Source organism: Scomber scombrus, chromosome 21 (genome assembly GCF_963691925.1).
Source record: "Scomber scombrus chromosome 21, fScoSco1.1, whole genome shotgun sequence".
Lineage (NCBI taxonomy): Eukaryota > Metazoa > Chordata > Actinopteri > Scombriformes > Scombridae > Scomber > Scomber scombrus.
In genome coordinates, this window is record NC_084990.1 from 13441067 (window position 1) to 13460623 (window position 19557).

Here is a 19557-nt window from a genome sequence, read left to right on the forward strand (position 1 = left end):
TGCAGATATGTGTGTGTGTGCGTAAGGAAAGTATGAAGTTTTCTCCCATGCACACACACACACACACACACACACACACAAACACACACACACACACACACACACACACACACACACACACACACACACACACACACACACAACCCTGCTTGCTTCCTTCCACTTTTTCCCCCTCTCTCTAGCTAAATCTCTTTTTTTATCTTTCATTTCTAATTTTCACTTTTTCTGTCGATTGCTCGACCTCTGTCTCACACACACAAACACACATATACACACATAGTGGTTAGTTACAGTGTAGTCGATGCAAGCCCAATGTATTTGTGTGTTTGTGTATGTATATATTAGTATAGGTGTATTGATCTATGCATACTGGCATCTGTTAAAGGGAAGATACCAAGTCAAAGTTATTATTACTGTAAACACATGCATGTGAGCATATAGCATCTTAAAGGGGACGTATCATGCACATCTGGATAATATAAATATAATTACATAGTACTCTATAAAAATACACTTGCATTGTTTACAGCTCAAAATACTGCTTTAATATCTATACTGACTCTTTACACTGACTCGTTATACAGCCCCTCAGTTTAGCCTCTGTATGAAACAGGTTGTTTCAGCTTCTGTCTCTTTAAGACCCACCTTTTGATGAGCCTACTCTGTTCTGATTGGCGGCTCCAGAGGCTATGAATACAAACAGTAGTAGCAGCTTTTTTTCCTCAGTCTTTACATGAAATGGAAACTTCCAAATAAATTTGTACATTTCAAGCCCAAATCTGAGCTGAAATATGTGAACAACCTGTGGAACAATCTCAGCAACAAAGGCTATGGAACAGTTTAAAGGCAATTATCTGACACAAGGAGGAAGTTACAGGTAACATTGCAAACTAGGCATTCAGAGCAGGCGGACGCCCTGGTTTTTTAATTCGAGACATCTGAGATCATTACAGTATAAAAATAACAGAAGATCATAAAACGGATGATTTGTCCTTTTTAAGTTGCAATGCAAAGCCTAATAGTCTGAAGTATAATTTTGGTCTCAGACACATTGTTTGATTAATAATGCATGGGGCCAGGTAATGGGTATCTTATGATTTGGACCTGTAAAGAGACATGCACCTAAAAGTCAGTTATTTCACTTTTTTTTATTTTATTTACTTTTTATTTATTTATAAAGAAGTCAAGAAAACCTGTGATGGCAGTTATTTGTCTTAGCAACTTAGCACTGGTTTGTGAATCTGATTTAACATATGTATATGAACACCAAGTATAAATCTAAAAACTACTGTCAAAGTAAAGCACTTTATAATCTTTGGCCTGTGTGGGAATACAAACAATTTAAAAAAAAAATGCAGTGAAGATTGGCATTGGTGCTTAGTTTTCTATGAATCCATCAATCACCTATGAAGTCAGGACAACCTTTAAACACATATCTATCTTATTCGCCATCTGCCTTTCTTCTTGTGAAAATTACATTCTCTGACCCTCTTCCCCTTTTCTTCTATATTTTCTCCTAGCTTTGTGTTGTTTGGGAGATAATATGCATAATATGCTTGAAAATATAAATTTAACAGTCTCCATTCAAATCATGTTGTATCTCCTCATTTATATTTTCCCCCCTTGTCTTTCAATACTTCTCTCATTCACCAGTCGCCTTATGTCCACAGTTTAGATGAATCAAGTTTTATCCCATTTGTACTGACTATCTTATTAAAATGTTTTTTTGTTTTTTTTGTAAAATGAACATAGATTAAAGCATACAATTAATTAAACAGTTGCTGCAACCTGACAGAGCAGCTCTCTTCCTTTCTTTAAAATGTTACTTTTGTATTTTGTGTTCCAGATGGTCTTAAGTATTACCAGTTTTGATATAAAGGCAACCAGAGAAGCCCCCATATCAGCGTTGTCTCTCTTTATTCAATTATACTGAGCTTTTTGCTCCATCTGTCTCTCTCTTTCTGTTTGTGTGCTTCATCCTTGACCTTGGCTATAACCTAAATCATTTCCAAGTATATCATTAATTGAGAACATGAAGAAATTCAGACCAGTGGAAGGTTCTGGTCTCTGTTTCCTTTTATTCTACCAATAACATCACCAAACCATTTATCTGTCTCTTTCTGTTTAACTGCCCCTGAAGTTATTTGAGCCATATTTCCTCTTGACTTTGTGTGTTGTTTTTATTGCATTCCCAGGGACATTGTTGGTGGAGAACATGCAGATAAATGGCATTGCAGAGGGCCCTGAACAAACCATCTCTTTGTCTCTACGGGACAACCATGACTACTGGGTGATCCTGGACCCGACCAAACAAGCCCTTTACCTCAACAGCACTGGACGGGTTCTGGATAGAGATGTAAGATTAAGATTATTTTGCATGTTTTTGTTTAGTCTATTCTGTGAAATTATTTTGTTGTTGTTGTTGGTCCTTCTCAGATTCATCTAGCCAACTTTGCTCTGCTCTGTGTGAACTTACAAAATCATTTGAAAACTCACTGACAGTGACAGTCACTGTAGTACTAGTGTTTCTCAATTGAAGAGGACCTTTAAACCTGAAGTGTGGAACTTTTACATGTAAAGCTACGTTTGTTACATTCAAGCCCTTGCCAAACAAGTTCACACAATGCTGATTAAGCCTATCACCACCAGATAGATCTCACTGTATTTTACACTATTTAATCTCAAGTTCGGTTTGACATTCTTGCACTGGCCAGATGAATGCATACTGTATACACCAGAGACTTCCTCCAGCCAAGTTGTGGTTAGCACTCTTAATGGGGATGAAATCATTTAATCGTGGGTTCTTCTAGACTGAATGCATCAAATTCTGATAGTGAGATGGGTTACTTTGCAGATGTTGCGTAATGCAAAAATAATGTATCCCGTTTAAGAGCTGCAATAGTATCAACAGAGTAGGCTACAGCAGGGCCAATGAGGTAAGCATGTGTCGACAGTGTTTTTGTAATTACTCTCTCTGCCAGAAGGGGCAGACAAAAGTCCTGAACTCCAGCTTTAAAGTAAGCTGTGTTGTTTCAGCCACAAAAGATGCTCTTCTTTGTGTCTTTTGAAATGGCATAAGCTAGTTTGTTATGGCTATTTCACCTTTTCCAGTTTCTGCTGTTATGAGAAAGTTTTTACTCCATCATCACTGGAAAACAGCAAGCCTCCTGCTGTTTTGTGCTGTAAAGGAATCCAGACAATATTTTTGGAGTTCTGATTTGGCCCAAAAAGTGAAATACCACTACTGTAGGTGAATAGCAATCTGTGCAGTAGTTGTATATTTTATTTTATGGTTAATTAGTTACTGCTACTGTATAATTTCACCTTTAAACATATCTTCCGTTTATCCCTTTTCCAGCCTCCTTCGTACATTCAGTCCATTGTTGTTCAGGTTCAGTGTACCAACATGCTGGTCGGCACTGTGATTTTACATGAGGTCCGCATCGTTGTTCGAGACCGCAACGACAACGCACCAAGTTTCCAACAGCCAAGATACTACGTCGCAGTCAGCGAGGTAAAACACTCACACACAAACATACACAAAGAGATGTTGTGAAGTTAAAAAACAGTGGCAAAAACAGTTCACCTGTCTTTGAAAATCAAGAGCCATGTATTGCACTTGTCCTGTAGATGCTGGCACGTACAGGTCTCATGGGTTTGATGCTGGGAAAAAGCTACTGCACAGGCCAGTCAAGCATGAGTGCAGTAGATCAGTTGGGCTGTGCCAAGCTTTTCCATCCATCTCTGTGGGTCACGTGTGGTGTTGCATTGACACCCACAGCAATCAAATGCACTCAGAAATGTAGCTCAGAAATGTAGCTCAGCATGCAGGCCGACTGCATACTGTGATGTGTTTTAAATAAAAAACCTCCACCAAATAGTATTGTACATGGCATTTTGCTGTCAGACTAAAGTTGAAGGGCAGTGCTGTAAGTAGGGGAGAATGAAGTGTTTTTGGGCAACCATCGAAAGGAACTAAATCTGTAATTTTTAGGCTTCCAGAAGTGTCTTCAAGGTGCCAATCCTGCAGTTTGTGTGTCCTCCAGAGCCTGTGGAACGAGGAATTCATTTTTCAGGAAAAACTAGAAGTTCAAACTTAAACTGGACAAGGATACATGGAGGCTGCTGCCAGTACAGAGCTAGGCGGACCCAGTAGAATATCTCATTATACAGTCTTCCACAGCCTGTCCAACTCAATCTGTCCTCTCGACCTCTCTCTTTCTCTCTCCTGGCCTCTGTCTTCCATTTTTTTCCCCCTCTGTTTTTGCAGCTTTCCCCATCTCTCCCCTCCTCCATGCCCCCTCACCACTCCCAGCTCTTCATTATGTCACCTTTTCTCAACTTCTCCACCTTTCTTCTGCCACACTCCATATATTCCTCATCCTTCCTCCTCCTCCTCCTCCTCCACCCCCTTACCTCTTATAGCTCTCCAGTCTCTCATTACTCCCACTAAAATAATTCCCTCCATTCACTTCAATGACTACCATACAATTTAGGAGACGCATCATAAAAAAATGAAATATGATTCCTATGCCGGGCAAAGGTAAATGTGGTCAGTTTGGTGGTGATATTTTTTTAAATGGAATTTTTCCTGACTAGGGCAATAATTCAAAGGCAGGGACAGATTTATTCAAATTTGAGTGCAAGTCTGCTCATTAGGCAGACAGCTATTGTCTAATTTTCTTCTTTTACACCTAGATCTCTAACCACCCAATGCAGTTAATTTAATATTGAGAGTGAGCCAGGATTTCTTCCAGCTGTATCGACATTAAACTTGCTTGTAGTTTTCTTATTACTATAACAATTATTGAGTGCAGGAAACAGAGGCAGGCAGATTAAGACACTAAGAGCAGCAGTGTGGTTATTTATAAGAACATCTAGGACAAAATTTATGAGTTCGCTGTGAAAGTTATCGGGTACAAGGTGATCCCTGTGGCTGATTTCATGACTTGGCACCAGTGCTTCAGTCTGGAGTTGTTTCATTAGAGCTGTATCAAAAAGTGGCAAAATAACAGCATGAGATGTTCTGAAGGCCATTGTTAGATCAGTGGGAGGCAGAGATAACCCTATTGAGGGACATGATGTAACAAATCATTGGTGCAACAGCTAAATTAAACTTAATCTTGAATGTTTCTCACGCTGTCTGGATATTAGACCTCTGTCTGACACATAATTACAGATCCCAGGGCACGTGGCTGAAGAAATACAGCACAGCAGTTTATCGTTGGCAAAGTTTTTCCTTTCATGTGCTATGGCAAGTGTTCAACCCTAAGGCAAATACTTTCTGTCAGACTTGAACAAAATCAAACTGAATATCTGGCTTCCTTTTTACCCTCTAGAAAGTGAACTCTTTTGTTACGAATGTGCAATGAAGCTAAAAAAATTAGGTTTAAAAGCAAAAAAGAATGCCAAAGTCAAAAATACTTTGCACGTAATTTACAAGTTAGTGTAAACAAATTTGGGCAAAAGCCTTAGTGTAAAAATGACAAATTATACTTTCAGGGGCAGTTATGAGCCTGAACTCTCTATGTGAATCTAAGCTCTCTTAACTTTAGCTCCACATTTAACCGAGAAAAATGAGAGTGGTATCAATCCTCTTATCTCATTCTTGCAAGAATGAGAGCACTAATATTCCCCTAAATGAAAAAATATCATTTAAGTAAAATAATATATCAAAACACTGACTTGTCTGAGGGAAAAAAAATGATAAGCTTCTTGTTTTTCTTATAGCTTCAGTGCTGACATGATTGAAAGTCTACGAATGTGGTCAGAGTTTGAATAAAAACCTGTACTGTTGTTATTTTAAGTCACTATGGAGGATGCTGTTAGTGTCTAGTCTCATTTAGCCCAGTTATTTTGCAATGCATGTGGTCTATAATGAGATTCTTTATGGTGTCCATTGTTGCTTGAAATTAACTGCTTTCATTGTTATAAAAAACAAAAAAACAAAAAAAACCATAAAACATGGATGTTACAATAAGGTGTTTGAGGCACCGTGTTTTGAGGAGATCATTTAGTGGCAGGGACTCCATGTCTTTCTTTTACTGCCACTTTGACAAAACTTAATAAAGGTTTCATTCTAATTCCTTTAGTTTGGCCAATGTCCAGGTTTGTGTTGGTAAAATATTTATTGGCAGAAAACTGCATGTATAAGTTGAAATAGCAGATACTATCTTGAGAGGGGCTGGATGTGTGTTTTCTGTAGATTTCATCATTATCATTTTTTTTCATTCAACTCATAGAACAAAATAAAGATTAAGATATCCACAATTTATGTATTATGCGTGACAGGCAAACAATACATGATTTTTCTATCACCTAATGTCCTGTTTTTATCTAAAACCCTATGAGATGGGGCAATGAGGTGTGGCAAATAATCACAAAGATAAATAGACAGAAAGTCAGAAAACAATGCTGTCAGTGTTTCATTTTATTTCCAGATCAAATGAAAACACACAAACTTCTCAAGCTCCATTTAAGCACAATGAACATTAAACTGCAAGTCATATTCTATTATTTGTTTTGTGGAGACAGTGGGGTTTCAAGATCTTATGGCCAGATGTGTGTGAATCTCATCTCAGACAGTAGATGTTTGCATGACTCTGTCAGCAAGACAACACAATAGTACAGGATCAAAGTAGTTTCATATCAGCAGTAAACATGTAGTGCCCCCTCATAGACAAGGACACTGAAATTCTCTGTCTCTGATGTGTTTACAGCTGACGCCAGTAGGAACCACTATCTTCTCTGGTTTCTGGGGGAACAACGGTGCGACAGACATCGATGACGGTCCCAATGGTCAGATTGAATACACCATCCAGTACAACCCAAAAGACCCAGTAAGTTATCAGCTCCCCAACTTGTAATATTAGCCAATACTACAAGCAAAGACACTTCTTTAGCAGCACACTTCTTTACATACATTTTTATTGCAATGTTTAAAGTTGACATCTTTGCAGCATATAACTTCAGTGTTGTGTGGGTCTATAATAATAATAATAATAATAATAATAATAATAATAATAATAATAATAATAATAATAATAATAATAATAATAATAATAATAATCATTAATTAATAATAAGTTCATCCCATGTCTTGAAATCAAAAATGCTGACTGATCAATATCTTGCCGGCCAATCATTACTTTCTCCCATGAAATGTTATAGAAATATGTAAGTTTTAAAGGCAAATACTGTTTTAAAGTGTATTACTTTGCCTTATCTCAAGGTTTATTTGACACTTTTTGCAAATGTTAAAATTGAGCGGTTTAACAGATGGGCCAACTCTTTGTTTGCATACATTTTTCAAAGATTAGTTTATCATTGCCGACGACTGTATCATTTACCTTGTTTCTGGAGATCAGATAGAACACCTCTCTAAAAATCTCCCATTCATTTTCCCGAGGAGCGTTATTGATGCGATAAGATCATTGTTATGCTGTGTAAGCTTTGCAACTGTTACCCTTTAGTATCTGCAAAAATATTTTGAACCAAGTTAATAATCTCAGCTCTCTCTTGCTACTCCATTGTTACTCCCTTGCTTTTTTCCAGTAGATATCTCTTGCCTACTCATTATATGTCTTATTTTTTTGTTCCACTATTACTTAACGCAGAATTTCACCGGTCTTAAGCTGTGAAACTTCTTTACTTAACATAACATAGCATAATATCTAAATAATACTCTCTGCAGGCTGATGGAGGAGTTGCTACTGACATTACCACCTACAGTATTACACCAACAGTATAATTGCTTCTGTTATTTGTCTTTATTTGTATAAACTTTAAAAGTGAAAAAAATGAACCGCTGACCCTTTTGTAATTGTGATGGACTCACTATGTCTGTGTGTGCTTTGTATCTGTGTGTGTTTCAGACAGCCAACAGAACCTTTGACATCCCCTTGACTCTGTTTGGATCCGTAGTTCTCAAAGAAAGACTCAACTATGAGGACATAACACGGTACCTGGTCATCATACAGGCTAATGTAAGCTTCATTTGTTTTGTCTGTTGGTATGCGTGCAGAATACCATAATCATTTGTCATTTAATACAGAAAAGGGCATTTTTGAAAGGTTTTCATCTGAAACCATCTGAGGAAAATAAATGCTCTCCTGCTTGAGTGTGAGTAAAGCCTAGAGTGCTATTATTTTTATTTTTCATGTTAATTCTGATTATCGTGGTAACATTGCTGTTTCAGTCAAGGGGACTATTTCTGCTCTGTTGAGTCAGCCTTAAGGGAACTATAACCCCACGTTTAATTACCACTAATGTCTTTGTTAGTATACTTATTTTGCCCTTTTATTTTACAGCACTTTGAATGTTTTATTTATAAAAGTGGTATACAAATGAAGTTAATTCCACTCAGCACACAAAATAGACTCATGGGGAACATGGGTAGAAGTTTGTTGGATCTAAAAGTGAGGCACAGCAGAAAATTGTTAAAATTGATGATTGTGCCATCAAAGTTAAGAAAACTCCTGCGTACAAAACCTTTAATTCCCAACAAAGTATTGTGGCAAATATGCATATGTCTCAAGGGCCATTTACCCTGAAAGCATTAGTAAAAGTCAACAGTAAGGTACAGTGAAAGATTAATGTGTTTCTGACTGCTTGAAAGCCTGACATATTCTCTGGTCGTCTGAATACAATATTAAGGGGTGATTTTAGTGCCTGTGAATTTGCTAAATATTAACTTTTAGAAAAGACCCAGAGTGTGTCCATGTGTAACCAGGGGAAAACATTAGAGTAAGACTTTTCAAAGGAACTGCTATGTTCAAAAATAGATTACATTTTACTTGTATAAAATAGGTGCATAACCATAAAACTTACTGATTGTGATCAGCAGTTAAGTAAATGCTTTGATAATTTGGGAAACATGCTTATTTAACTGCTGACAGCTGGATTAGGAGATTGACACCACTTTCATGTCTGTACAGGAACAATTAAGCTTCAGCCAGCATCTGGTTATGTTAGCTCAGCACAAAGACTGGAAGCATAGAGAAATGGTTTGCCTGACCAGCACCTCTACAGTTCACTCATGAACACATTTTTATCTTTTTTTTTTTTTTTAAATTGCACCTATATGCTTCTGAAAATGAGAATATCAGATATTATCTATCGAGGGTTTGAACTTGTGATGGTTGCAGTGATTATTCTGTCTGTAGAGTTCCTGATTTGGTGATTTTGTCCCGAGAGCTTTACAACATAAAAAAAGAGTTCATGTTTACCTGAATTATCTTGAAATGAAAACTGAAAACACAGCATTTATACTGACCATTCAGATGAAAAGACCTGGTTGGTTTTGTCTGTGAGTTTGCTGAGCAGCTACCTTATTAATTGGATGGTGGATATGTCTCCAAAAACAGATCAACAAGTAGCACTGGATTTAAAAAATAAACACATTAATGAATAACTCATGGCTAAGCAGAGCTAAACGTTTTGTAAATAGCTCTACTTTCACTATTTGATATGGACTTTTGATAAGTTGTTGTATTGCTATTTTATGAGCACCCAGCTTTTTCAGCTGAAGGTCTTCCTCTGAATAAAAACTTAAGCACATCCATTTTTCATTATGTGTGTATCAAGGTCATACATTTTGGTGTGTGTGTGTTTAAACAAAAAAAGAGGTTTAGACCTTTTACACAATATTTAAGTATTACCAAGATATTTTACACTTTTCTCAAAATAAAATATGAGAGGCCACCAGGTGTAGCCCACCAGGTATATTTGTGTTGCCTGGTGTGCATGTGTGTTTTGTTTGTTTGTTTTCTACTGTGAAAGCTTGATCTATCTTATTATTGCAGTGTAATGCCGAAAGATATGTGTGCTATTGTGCAAATGAGTGTACTGTTAAAAATGAAAAAATTACAGCTGAAGAGTTGAAAACTGATGTGGGATTACGGTGTCTGTTAAAATCTCTGATATGGGAAATGATGTACTGTAATTATGCGTGCAGGTGCAGTGTAAGAGCTGGATTGTCTTTTAATGCTAAAAAATGAATTTAGTTAAAATCGCCATGGTTTCAACTTGTAAAGGCAAGTTCTGTTGAGGATGCCAGTTTTTCTTCCAATATGGAAAATAAAACATGGAACATTTTTTCAGTCAGAGTTACTAGTAAAACAGAGTTAACCAAGATATGACATCATGACTTTGGCTTTAAAATCTGCACAATCACTGTAAGTGTTTTACAACAATGTCAACATCATACCATCACTGGAAGGACAAGCATGACAAAGAGTTCGTCTTTGTCATGCTTGGGCAGCCTGTGAGGCTGTGCTATCCTGAAACAATTATAACTGCATTAAAAGTCTGATTAGCTGCCCTTGCTGAGTATGAATGGACATGAAGATGGTTAATCATGTAGAAACCAGCCTGGGAAGATATTGAAAGTTCCCTGCAGCTTTGTTGATTTGATTTAAAAAAAGATTTAGCAGGACTACGATGTCGTCACTTTCTAATCAAATCCTTAAAGACAGTGTGTTATTGTGCAAAAGTTAAATCAGAACTCTGTCTTTGTCTAGGATCGAGCCCCCTACCCCAGTGAGCGCAGAACAGCCACCACCACTCTCACCGTTGATGTACTGGATGGAGATGATTTGGGTCCCATGTTTCTACCATGTACGCTTGTGGAGAACACCCGTGACTGTAGTCCCATCACGTATAAGGCTAATGTACTGGAACTGACAGAGCCGGTAAGTGTAAGTGTTATTGTGTGTTGTATATTGAATTCATTTGTAAGTATGATGTAGAGGGTACTAGTATGTTTTATTACCCAGTCGCTCATGCCTCTCTTTTTTGAATTTTTGTTAACCTTGTCTTTACTGCTTTAAAGACTTTGCTTTGAGCTATTGTTAAATTGTGTATTAGGTTGATGTTACTTGTGCGTCATCGCGATTTTGTGTGATTCGGCCTATTTACCTATGTTTATCATGAAGAACTGATGCCACTCCTCCTCCTCCTGCTTGTGGCCTCCCACTGATTTCAAATATTTTTAACGTTATTCATAAAATAATGTTTCAGCCCCCTGCGGTGAAGTGAAATGCTTTTGGATGGTTTACAAAAAAACAAAGGGAAATCATCCAACTCTCAACTGGCTGGCTGTGGATATATATTTTTCTTTTTTCTAAGCTTTCCAACAAGGTGTTTAGTACATAAAAAAATACATTTGTTTATATAACTTGCTTATAACACTAGCTGTGTTGCTGCTAACTAGCCATTCAATCATGAAAGCAGATGCTGAAATCACCCGGGATGGCCTCAAAAGATATACGCTCCAGTCTTCCATGTGAAGTCATACAGAAACTATGTTGAGATTAACATAATTTGAAACGTACAACGTTGAATGAAAAGAAGGTATTGGTAGTGACATACTATAGTCCATAGAGTTCAAAACTTTTCTACAAATATCTGCTGTTGGAATAAACCTGTAGTAATATATGATGTTTCTGTGATGTTTCTTACAGTGAGTCACAAAGTCATTTTGCAAAGCTCTGTAATATGAGTGGAAGTCTTGCGTCTGTTTTGGTCAAAAGTTGTCTGTTTTTTCTGATAGATCTTACTATAAATCTCTTGTGTAAATACAACTGTTGTTTAGGAGTAAGCTTGCATCATCATGGTAAGAATTTATGCTTACACAGCTGTACTGTACATCCTTTTGCATTGGTATCAGGGGCATTTAACTGATGCTGTTATTCGGAGTGACTTTACAGGCCACTTTGTAAATGAGACAAAGTTGCTCCAGGCAAAATCCTCAACTCTGACAAGTCAGCAAAGCATTCATCCCTTACCACACACAGACACACACACACCCTTGATAGTGACAAGTTAACAGTGCATTCATGCCTTAACACCCCGTTGACCACCTATGCAAATACGCACACACCACATAACTGTGTAAAGTCAGCAGAGCAATCATGCCAAACTGGATATTGTCCACTGTTACCACTTCATCTCTTTGTTTATACCAAGATCTTACACACACATACACACATATGCTCACTTTACTCCAGACACATTGAGGGAACTCTGCCTTCAAACCCCTCTTCCTCTCTTATCTCTTATCACTCACACACACACTCTTACAGATATATGCACGCACACATCCTTTCCTTGCAGCCATGAGAGGAGACCCAGCGACGTACAACAGGAGTAAATCAACTTTACAGGGTTTACGATGGAGAAGAGGTGAAGGTATTGGGTAGGGTGTTGTGTGAAGGTGTTTAAGGGGGGAAGTCAAGAGCGCAGACAAGTTATTCTGGGGAAAATGTGGTGTTTTAAAATCTGAAGTCATGTATAAAAACACATTCCGTCAAACACAAAGATTGTTTCTCATATATCAGTTTGCTCCCAACACACAACCTGCTGCTGACTCCAGATGTTTCACTGATTTCAGTATTTATGATCTTACAACTTAACAAAAGAATGGGATCAATCAGACAAGATGAAGTTGTTTTCCTCTCTGCAACCTATAATTGGTGATGAATTATTTCTCACCCTTTGAATGAGACTTGAAAATAGTTTTGACCTATGCACATGTCAGATTAAAGTTCATATTTAGGAAACCTAATGAATTTCATTCATTTTTATAACATTTCCATCTTGATGATTATATGTTATTAGCCCTCTGTATGGACATCTTTACCGCCAATACAGTGATCTTGAAGGAGTTACAGAAGAAGAAAACAAGGAGCTATTATAAGAAGCTGGCATACAGAGCTATAATAAGGATGACGCATAAGCAGAAGAGCTACCGTGGCTCAACAGATAAAACATATAGAGTATATGTAGTATATAGTAAAAAAAAAAAACAAGAAACCCAGGGCAAAAATGTCATAGTATTGGCCACAATAATCATGAACTGCAGCACAAAAGCCTGCACTCTGCATGGATGTGGACTATACCACTCATCAGGTAAGTCCTGATCCCCTCCTGAAACAGGTAAGCACCAACAAGATTAACATTTACATCAGTCACATGGCATCACTTTTATAAATTGTCTCTATAGTCCATCTGCAACTAAACTTAAATCAAATCAAAAACCCCTTTATTATGTGGTAAAATAATTCTAAGACCTCCCGCCACATGGTTCTTCCCTAGTGACATCACTAATGATGTCACCAGTCTATAAATCAAGGAAACATAGGCCGCCTCCTCCCTGTGTCTCCTGAGCACATGTAAGTATATGAATAACAAAGAAAATACTAAACTTGTGACATTAAACTAAACCAATAAACTCTAACCAAACCCAATACCAGTGTATGTTTTATTTTAACCAAAAGTCTGCTAAGATGTAACTTATAAACAAATATGCAAACACAAACAAACCCGGGATAGTAAGTCTCTGCACAGTTTGATTACTAAACTTAACTTATGGTCCAAACAAAACAAACAAACAAACAAAGTATAGTGAAATTAAGTGATGGCTCAAATGTGGCTCAAATGTGTTTGGGGACAAAGTCTCTAACCCACTTTGTCACACATATACTTAAACTATTTCAGGCTATTTAAATAAATGTGTGTTTATGCCAACAGCATGATCTCTCCCATTAGGTTCGGCTGAATGAACCCCCATCTATTCAAAACCGCTATCTCTCAAGGCAACTGCTTGATTGATTGAGACTAGACTTTGAAGCCATCCAACATGAGTACTCTGTTCTGCTTGAGCTAGCCCACTTGTTTTGTGCTGCGGTTCACAATTAGTGTGGCCAATAATGTGAAATCTGTATGTTTTGTTTTATCCGTTGAGCCATGGTGGCAATCGCTAGATCCTTATGCAAGCTTATTATAATAGCTCCTTGTTTTCCTCTTCTGCAACCTCTCCCGAGACCACTGTGCTGGCAGTCAAGATGCCCACACGGAGGGCTGCTAATATACAATCATCAAGAGGGAAATGTTTTAAGAGTTATAAAATGAATCACAGTGCATGGTCTTGCTGTCCATTAAATCTCCAAACACTTAGATGCCTAATTATTTTTTCATTTTGTCCATATATCTATATATTTGTACCCACTCTTCAGAGAATAATCAGTGATTAGAGACTAGAAATGAAATGAGAGAATAAAGAACAATTGATTACTTTTCTTTTTTTTACCATTACAAAAAGTCATTAAAGAGGTTCTCCAATGATTTGGTATCACACTTCCACAATGTTTAGAGAAAGATTACTGAACTGCACAGTAAAATTTCTGAAGACCTGATCAATTATTTAGTTTGTCATTATGTCAAATTGGAAGTTAATTGCCTACAAGTTCCATAAAGATGCACAAAGCATCAAAGTCATTAAAGCAAACAGCACTATTTTTTTTAACTGCTTGTAACTCAGACTACAACTTTGCAGAACTGTGGTGCACTGCATTTTGAAAATAGCCATATGTTTTTTTATGTGATAGGGGAGAGCTGTGTCTCTGTTGCACCACAAACACCATCTTGTCATGCAGTCCTATATAACTCAGTGGTTGACACAAAGCTTCACCTGATCACCAAACACCTTCAGGGGTTTTCCCCTCCTCCATTGATCTCCTCACTGCTCTTGGGATCAACCACCTGCCTGTACACCTGCTGTTCATTTGCTCATTAGTTCCCCAGTATATATAAAAGGCAGCCCCCCCCCCCCCCCACACACACACGCACACACACGCACACACACGCACACACACGCACACACACGCACACACACGCACACACACGCACACACACGCACACACACGCACACACACGCACACACACGCACACACACGCCAGGTGTTGTTGCGTCTAAGTCATTCATATCTGCTTGAGCTCTGTTGTTGATTTCTAGCCTGCTGAATCTTCAGTGTTTGCTTGCCTGATTGTGCCTGAATGTGCCTAGTTGTGTCTGCTGGGGCCTGTATGAAGTGAGTTCTATTTAATCAGATTTTCCTCATGTTACCTGGTTATACTAAACATAAGAATAGGAAGTGTGGATAACTAATCTTATAAAATCTGCTAACTTGCTGTAATGCCTGTTTTTCCAAGCAAACTATGAATAATACGTTTGAAATATCCTGTGTTAATAGGCCATTCTCTTCTGTGTGTGTGTGTGTGTGTGTGTGTGTGTGTGTGGGGGGGGGTTTAAGAACAATGTACTGTATCATTTAAATAAGTCGAGTAAGCCATCATGCACAGTACCAGGGCCCTGGCTCAACTAATGCAATCATTATAAAGGTTATTACTTGCACTCATGTTTGACCAGTCAAAATGTCCTCTGTGCCATCTCTTAAAATGATTAACCATAATCTATGCAGAACATTACACTATTACAAGTAATGCTGTTATTGCTTTCTAGAGTTGCAAATGAGAGCTAGAGCTAGAGAATCTGTGTACACAATGCAAAAGGTTGTTTGAAGGAATAAAAGGCTTTGAAGAAAAAGTTTGATTAAAGATTGAAGTGCTGTAAACTGTACATACTGAATAGTGCTGTATATTGAGTGAAGCTGATTTTTAAAAGCCCTGTTTTAAAGCCAGACATGGTGCATAGCAAAGTGCCATGCAGAATTAAGTACTTTCTGTGAAAAGCACATGCTTATGTGTTTAACAAAGGCTGAGCCTTTAAATAGGAACTAGTGAAAGGGAGTTTTCTCTATGTTGTATCCTTCAAACTCCAAAGGGGAGGCATGTACAACTGAGTGAAATGAAATTCATTTTTGACTTTGGTGATCCTGTCTGCTACCAGAAGGTCAAAGCTCCTTGGAAACATATCAACGTCTATTAGATGCATTGGCAACACATAATAATGGTTACCAAGGGGCACCTATCATTTACATGTAATCTATATACTGTATATTGTCTGCATAATGACATCTGATCCACCCACAAGTGTTTACATTTACGATTGGTACTAATTGTAATTGTGACATCTGATCCATCCACAAGCTTTCACATTTACAATTGGTACTAATGCTTGTGTTGTTCTGATTCTATCCACATTGTGATCAGACTTTCACTGGTAAATCGGCTATAGTTGCATGGGGTGTGGTGGATTCAATCGCATTCTGATCACGAGTTGCTCTGAGCACATTTACACCTTGCATCTTGTTCCTCACTAAAGGCGACCATAGTTACAAAAGTAATTAACATTTCACCTCCACTTCCTTAAAAAATGCTGTCAGTCTTTGACTAAAAGCATCTTGATGACCTGGCTGTCCTGCTCTCCCTTTCTTCTTTGCTGCATTTACATCTCTCCCTGCTACCTGTTTACCCCCCACTCCTGACAGATTCATCTATCTTCCATATATTTACACCCTCTTTTACTCCACTTCATTACTCGCCATAACTTCTTCTTTCGCTTGTGTTTCCCCTCCTCTCCTCTCCCAGTGACAGGCAACAGGAGATATTGCTCTATGATGGCTAGTATATTTTAAGTGTTGGTTGACAGGTGGGATGGTAAAGTGTTGTATCATAGCAGGTGTATGAGCGTACTCTCATGGGCAGTATATATGTGTGTGTTTGGGTTTGATGCATTCAAGCACATTTGGGAGTATAGGCAGCCTTGTTGGCGTGCATCGCTTGACATTTTACAGCTACAGTGATTGTAGATTTTATCCTATTTCTCCCATTGGGGACCTTGGTATTACACAGACCTCAGCAACTTTGCGCTATTATAAGTCATTGTTATAGCCCGGCCATTTTAATGCATACACTCTCATATAGATACGGATGCACACTTGCAGATTTATACAGTGCATGTGCAGAAATACAAAAGGTCTTAACTGTTATTGTGCCCTATAATGTAACTTTATATTAATGTATAGTTTGTTGAATACAGCCACAAGCAATAATTACACTACTTTAATGCTGTGTTTGTGCCGCAGAAATGCAGTGTATGCATGAATGGAACATGCATGTAAAATAAACTGTACCACATTGTATATTTATAAGTGATGGCTCTGATAAGTATATGTATAGTATGCAATAATGTTCATTCCTACTAATGCTCAACTTGATTCTGTCTCCAGAGTAAGGTGAATCCCCTCAATGTGACTCCACCCATACAAGCTGTGGACCAAGACAGAAATATACAACCTCCGTCTGACAGGCCGGGGATTCTGTACTCCATCCTCATTGGTATGTTTTGTTTGTTTGTTTTTTTAAAGATTTTATTTTCAGTTGGCACAGAGTCACACACAGTCATGATCATAAAGTGAACATTTTATGAATACACACACACACACACACACACACACACACACACACACACACACACACACACACACACACACACACACATACATACAGTATATATATTTTAAAGTTTCATCTCAACCAATTTCTTTAAGGTAATTTAAATATGCTAGTAAATTAATCCCATTAATCCTTGGCAATTTGCAATGGATGAAATGGCTCTAAAAATAAAGAGATGGAATTGTCTCCACGTTAGGCTTTCTACTTTTAGATGACCACAATTCATCTAAACAGTGTACCATTGCTGCAAAAAAAGTTGCTTTCACTGGCGAGGATCTTTATAGTCTGTATAGCTTTACTGACATGACTGACACAGTCTTGATTACATTTTCCAGTTTCCTGTGAGACTAATCCCTGTCTGAGTAAGGATTGTGAAAGACAGTGTCACAAAGGGCAAAAAAAAATGGTTGCAACCTTGTACCTTACCCCACCTGATTTGAATATGAGTGAATGAATAAAAATAGCAGCTATCATTGATGGTCAGGTGAATAAGCCGTATTATTGTTTCTAAAAGTTGCTTTCATCAGACAATATAGAGAGTCACTTTTTTTTCTTTTCTTTTTTTTTTCTTCAAAGAATTAGCATGGTTGAAGATCAGTTTTAGATCAGCAAATATATTTGAAAGATCTGTTCTTGATTCTTGGACACAAGCCTTAAGAAGAATACAGGAACACACAAACCCCCATAACCACAAACATAGGGGGAATCATCATCATGCTGTCTTGGAATGCAGCCTCTCTCAGTAGGAGCCAATCAAATAGGTGCTAGCAATAAAGATGCAACAAACGCACACACACACGTGCAGAAAAGCACACTTGAGAAATGCAATTGTGCACATGTGCCTGCCTTGCTGCTCCTCTCACCAGAACTTGATTTCCCCACTGAGCAATGTAGCATTCCAAAGTACCGTGTGTGTGTGTGTGTGTGTGTGTGTGTGTGTGTGTGTGTGTGTGTGTGTGTGTGTGTGTGTGTGTGTGTGTGTGTGTGTGCGCGCATCCCCACCTGTGGAGAGCTGAGATGAGAAAACTGGGAGCATTAGCCATGCCTCCGTCTCTCTTTCTCCCTCCCTCTCATTCTCTTTTATGCTCCCTCTAGGCACCCACCAGACAAACATATATTGATTCTTAAACCAATTACTGATGTGTCTCTCTCTCTCTCTGTCACTCACACACACACACACACACACACAAGTTCCATTTTTGTATATTTAGTTATTTATTTTACTCCTATCTTACTGTTGGTGTGCCGTGTTGCTCTCTCTCTCTCTCTCTCTCTCTCTCTCTCTCTCTCTCTCTCTCTCTCTCTCTCTCTCTCTCTCTCTCTCTCTCTCTCTCTCTCTCTCTCTCTCTCTCTCTCTCTCTCTCTCTTTGTCTCTCTCTCTCTCTCTCTCTCAGGCAAACCAGAGTCCTATGCAGAATATTTCAGCTTGAACAAAACCACAGCAGAGCTCCTGCTGCAGAAACCCATTGATAGAGAGCTCTACCGCAGATTTGATCTGGTCATCAAGGTGGGAAACAGTGGAGTTGTAAACTGGAGGTTTAATTTGATTTTCTTTTTGATTGTTTCTTATAGAACCACCTAAGCAACCTTCCACTTTTACTGTGCTGTGCATTTCTTTACCACGTTTAACCCCCAGATATTCATCAAGCTGTTAATCAGCAAATCTATAATCTTAATTACAGACTAAATGTTCCTCCTCAGTTTATTTATTCTGGTGCTTTCAGGTTTCTGTCAATTAAATATGGTGTGCCCAGAGCATTTGAAATGGCAATAATTGTAAAGCATTAGAACTGCACCATGCAGTGTGAGGGTGTTTTCATCTCGATTAGGCCAGTAATGAAATTACACCACCAAGCATGCGTCAGGTTCTGCTCTACTGAAATTGAAAATGGAATTTTTGCTCCATAGGATGTTATGCTGTAGTTAAAGTTAAATCTTTAAATCCAGGATATGTTTTTTTATGAAAGCACTGCATTCATTATAACTTTGGGACTGTAGAGATGTTGAATTCTGGAAACTTAAATAATTCTGGAAACTTAAAACACAGGCAATTAGTAAAAGGTGCAGTCACATCTTGTAAATAAGCTTCAGTGAACTTATTTAAATGCTAAATACTTCTTTTGTCCTAGAGTTAGGTGACCTAGAGGCCCCCTAACTCACAAATGATCAACAAGCAAAGAAAAGTCTGCCCTAGATTAGCCTTTTTTAATGAAACACCTGTGCACAATTTGTTCTTCAAAAAGTGAAAAAATAATAATACTGACTCACCAGCAATGACTGTACATCACCAAAAATGTAACTTTATATATATATAAATGTATATCTAACTGTGCATATAAGAAGGTACTGTGGTTTGTTATT

General features: G+C 38.0%; 1 protein-coding gene across 1 annotated transcript in view; it reads left to right on the forward strand.

Moving 5' to 3' along the window:
- The window catches only part of LOC134003104 (protocadherin-15-like), a 154225-nt gene that overhangs the window by 19234 nt on the left and 115434 nt on the right, over positions 1–19557 (forward strand). Inside the window, exons 5-11 of the mRNA XM_062442236.1 lie at positions 2196–2356; positions 3359–3514; positions 6720–6839; positions 7875–7985; positions 10521–10691; positions 16971–17079; positions 18591–18703. Of these exons, the coding sequence (XP_062298220.1) occupies positions 2196–2356; positions 3359–3514; positions 6720–6839; positions 7875–7985; positions 10521–10691; positions 16971–17079; positions 18591–18703 (941 nt within the window). The remainder of the gene's footprint in view (positions 1–2195; positions 2357–3358; positions 3515–6719; positions 6840–7874; positions 7986–10520; positions 10692–16970; positions 17080–18590; positions 18704–19557) is intronic.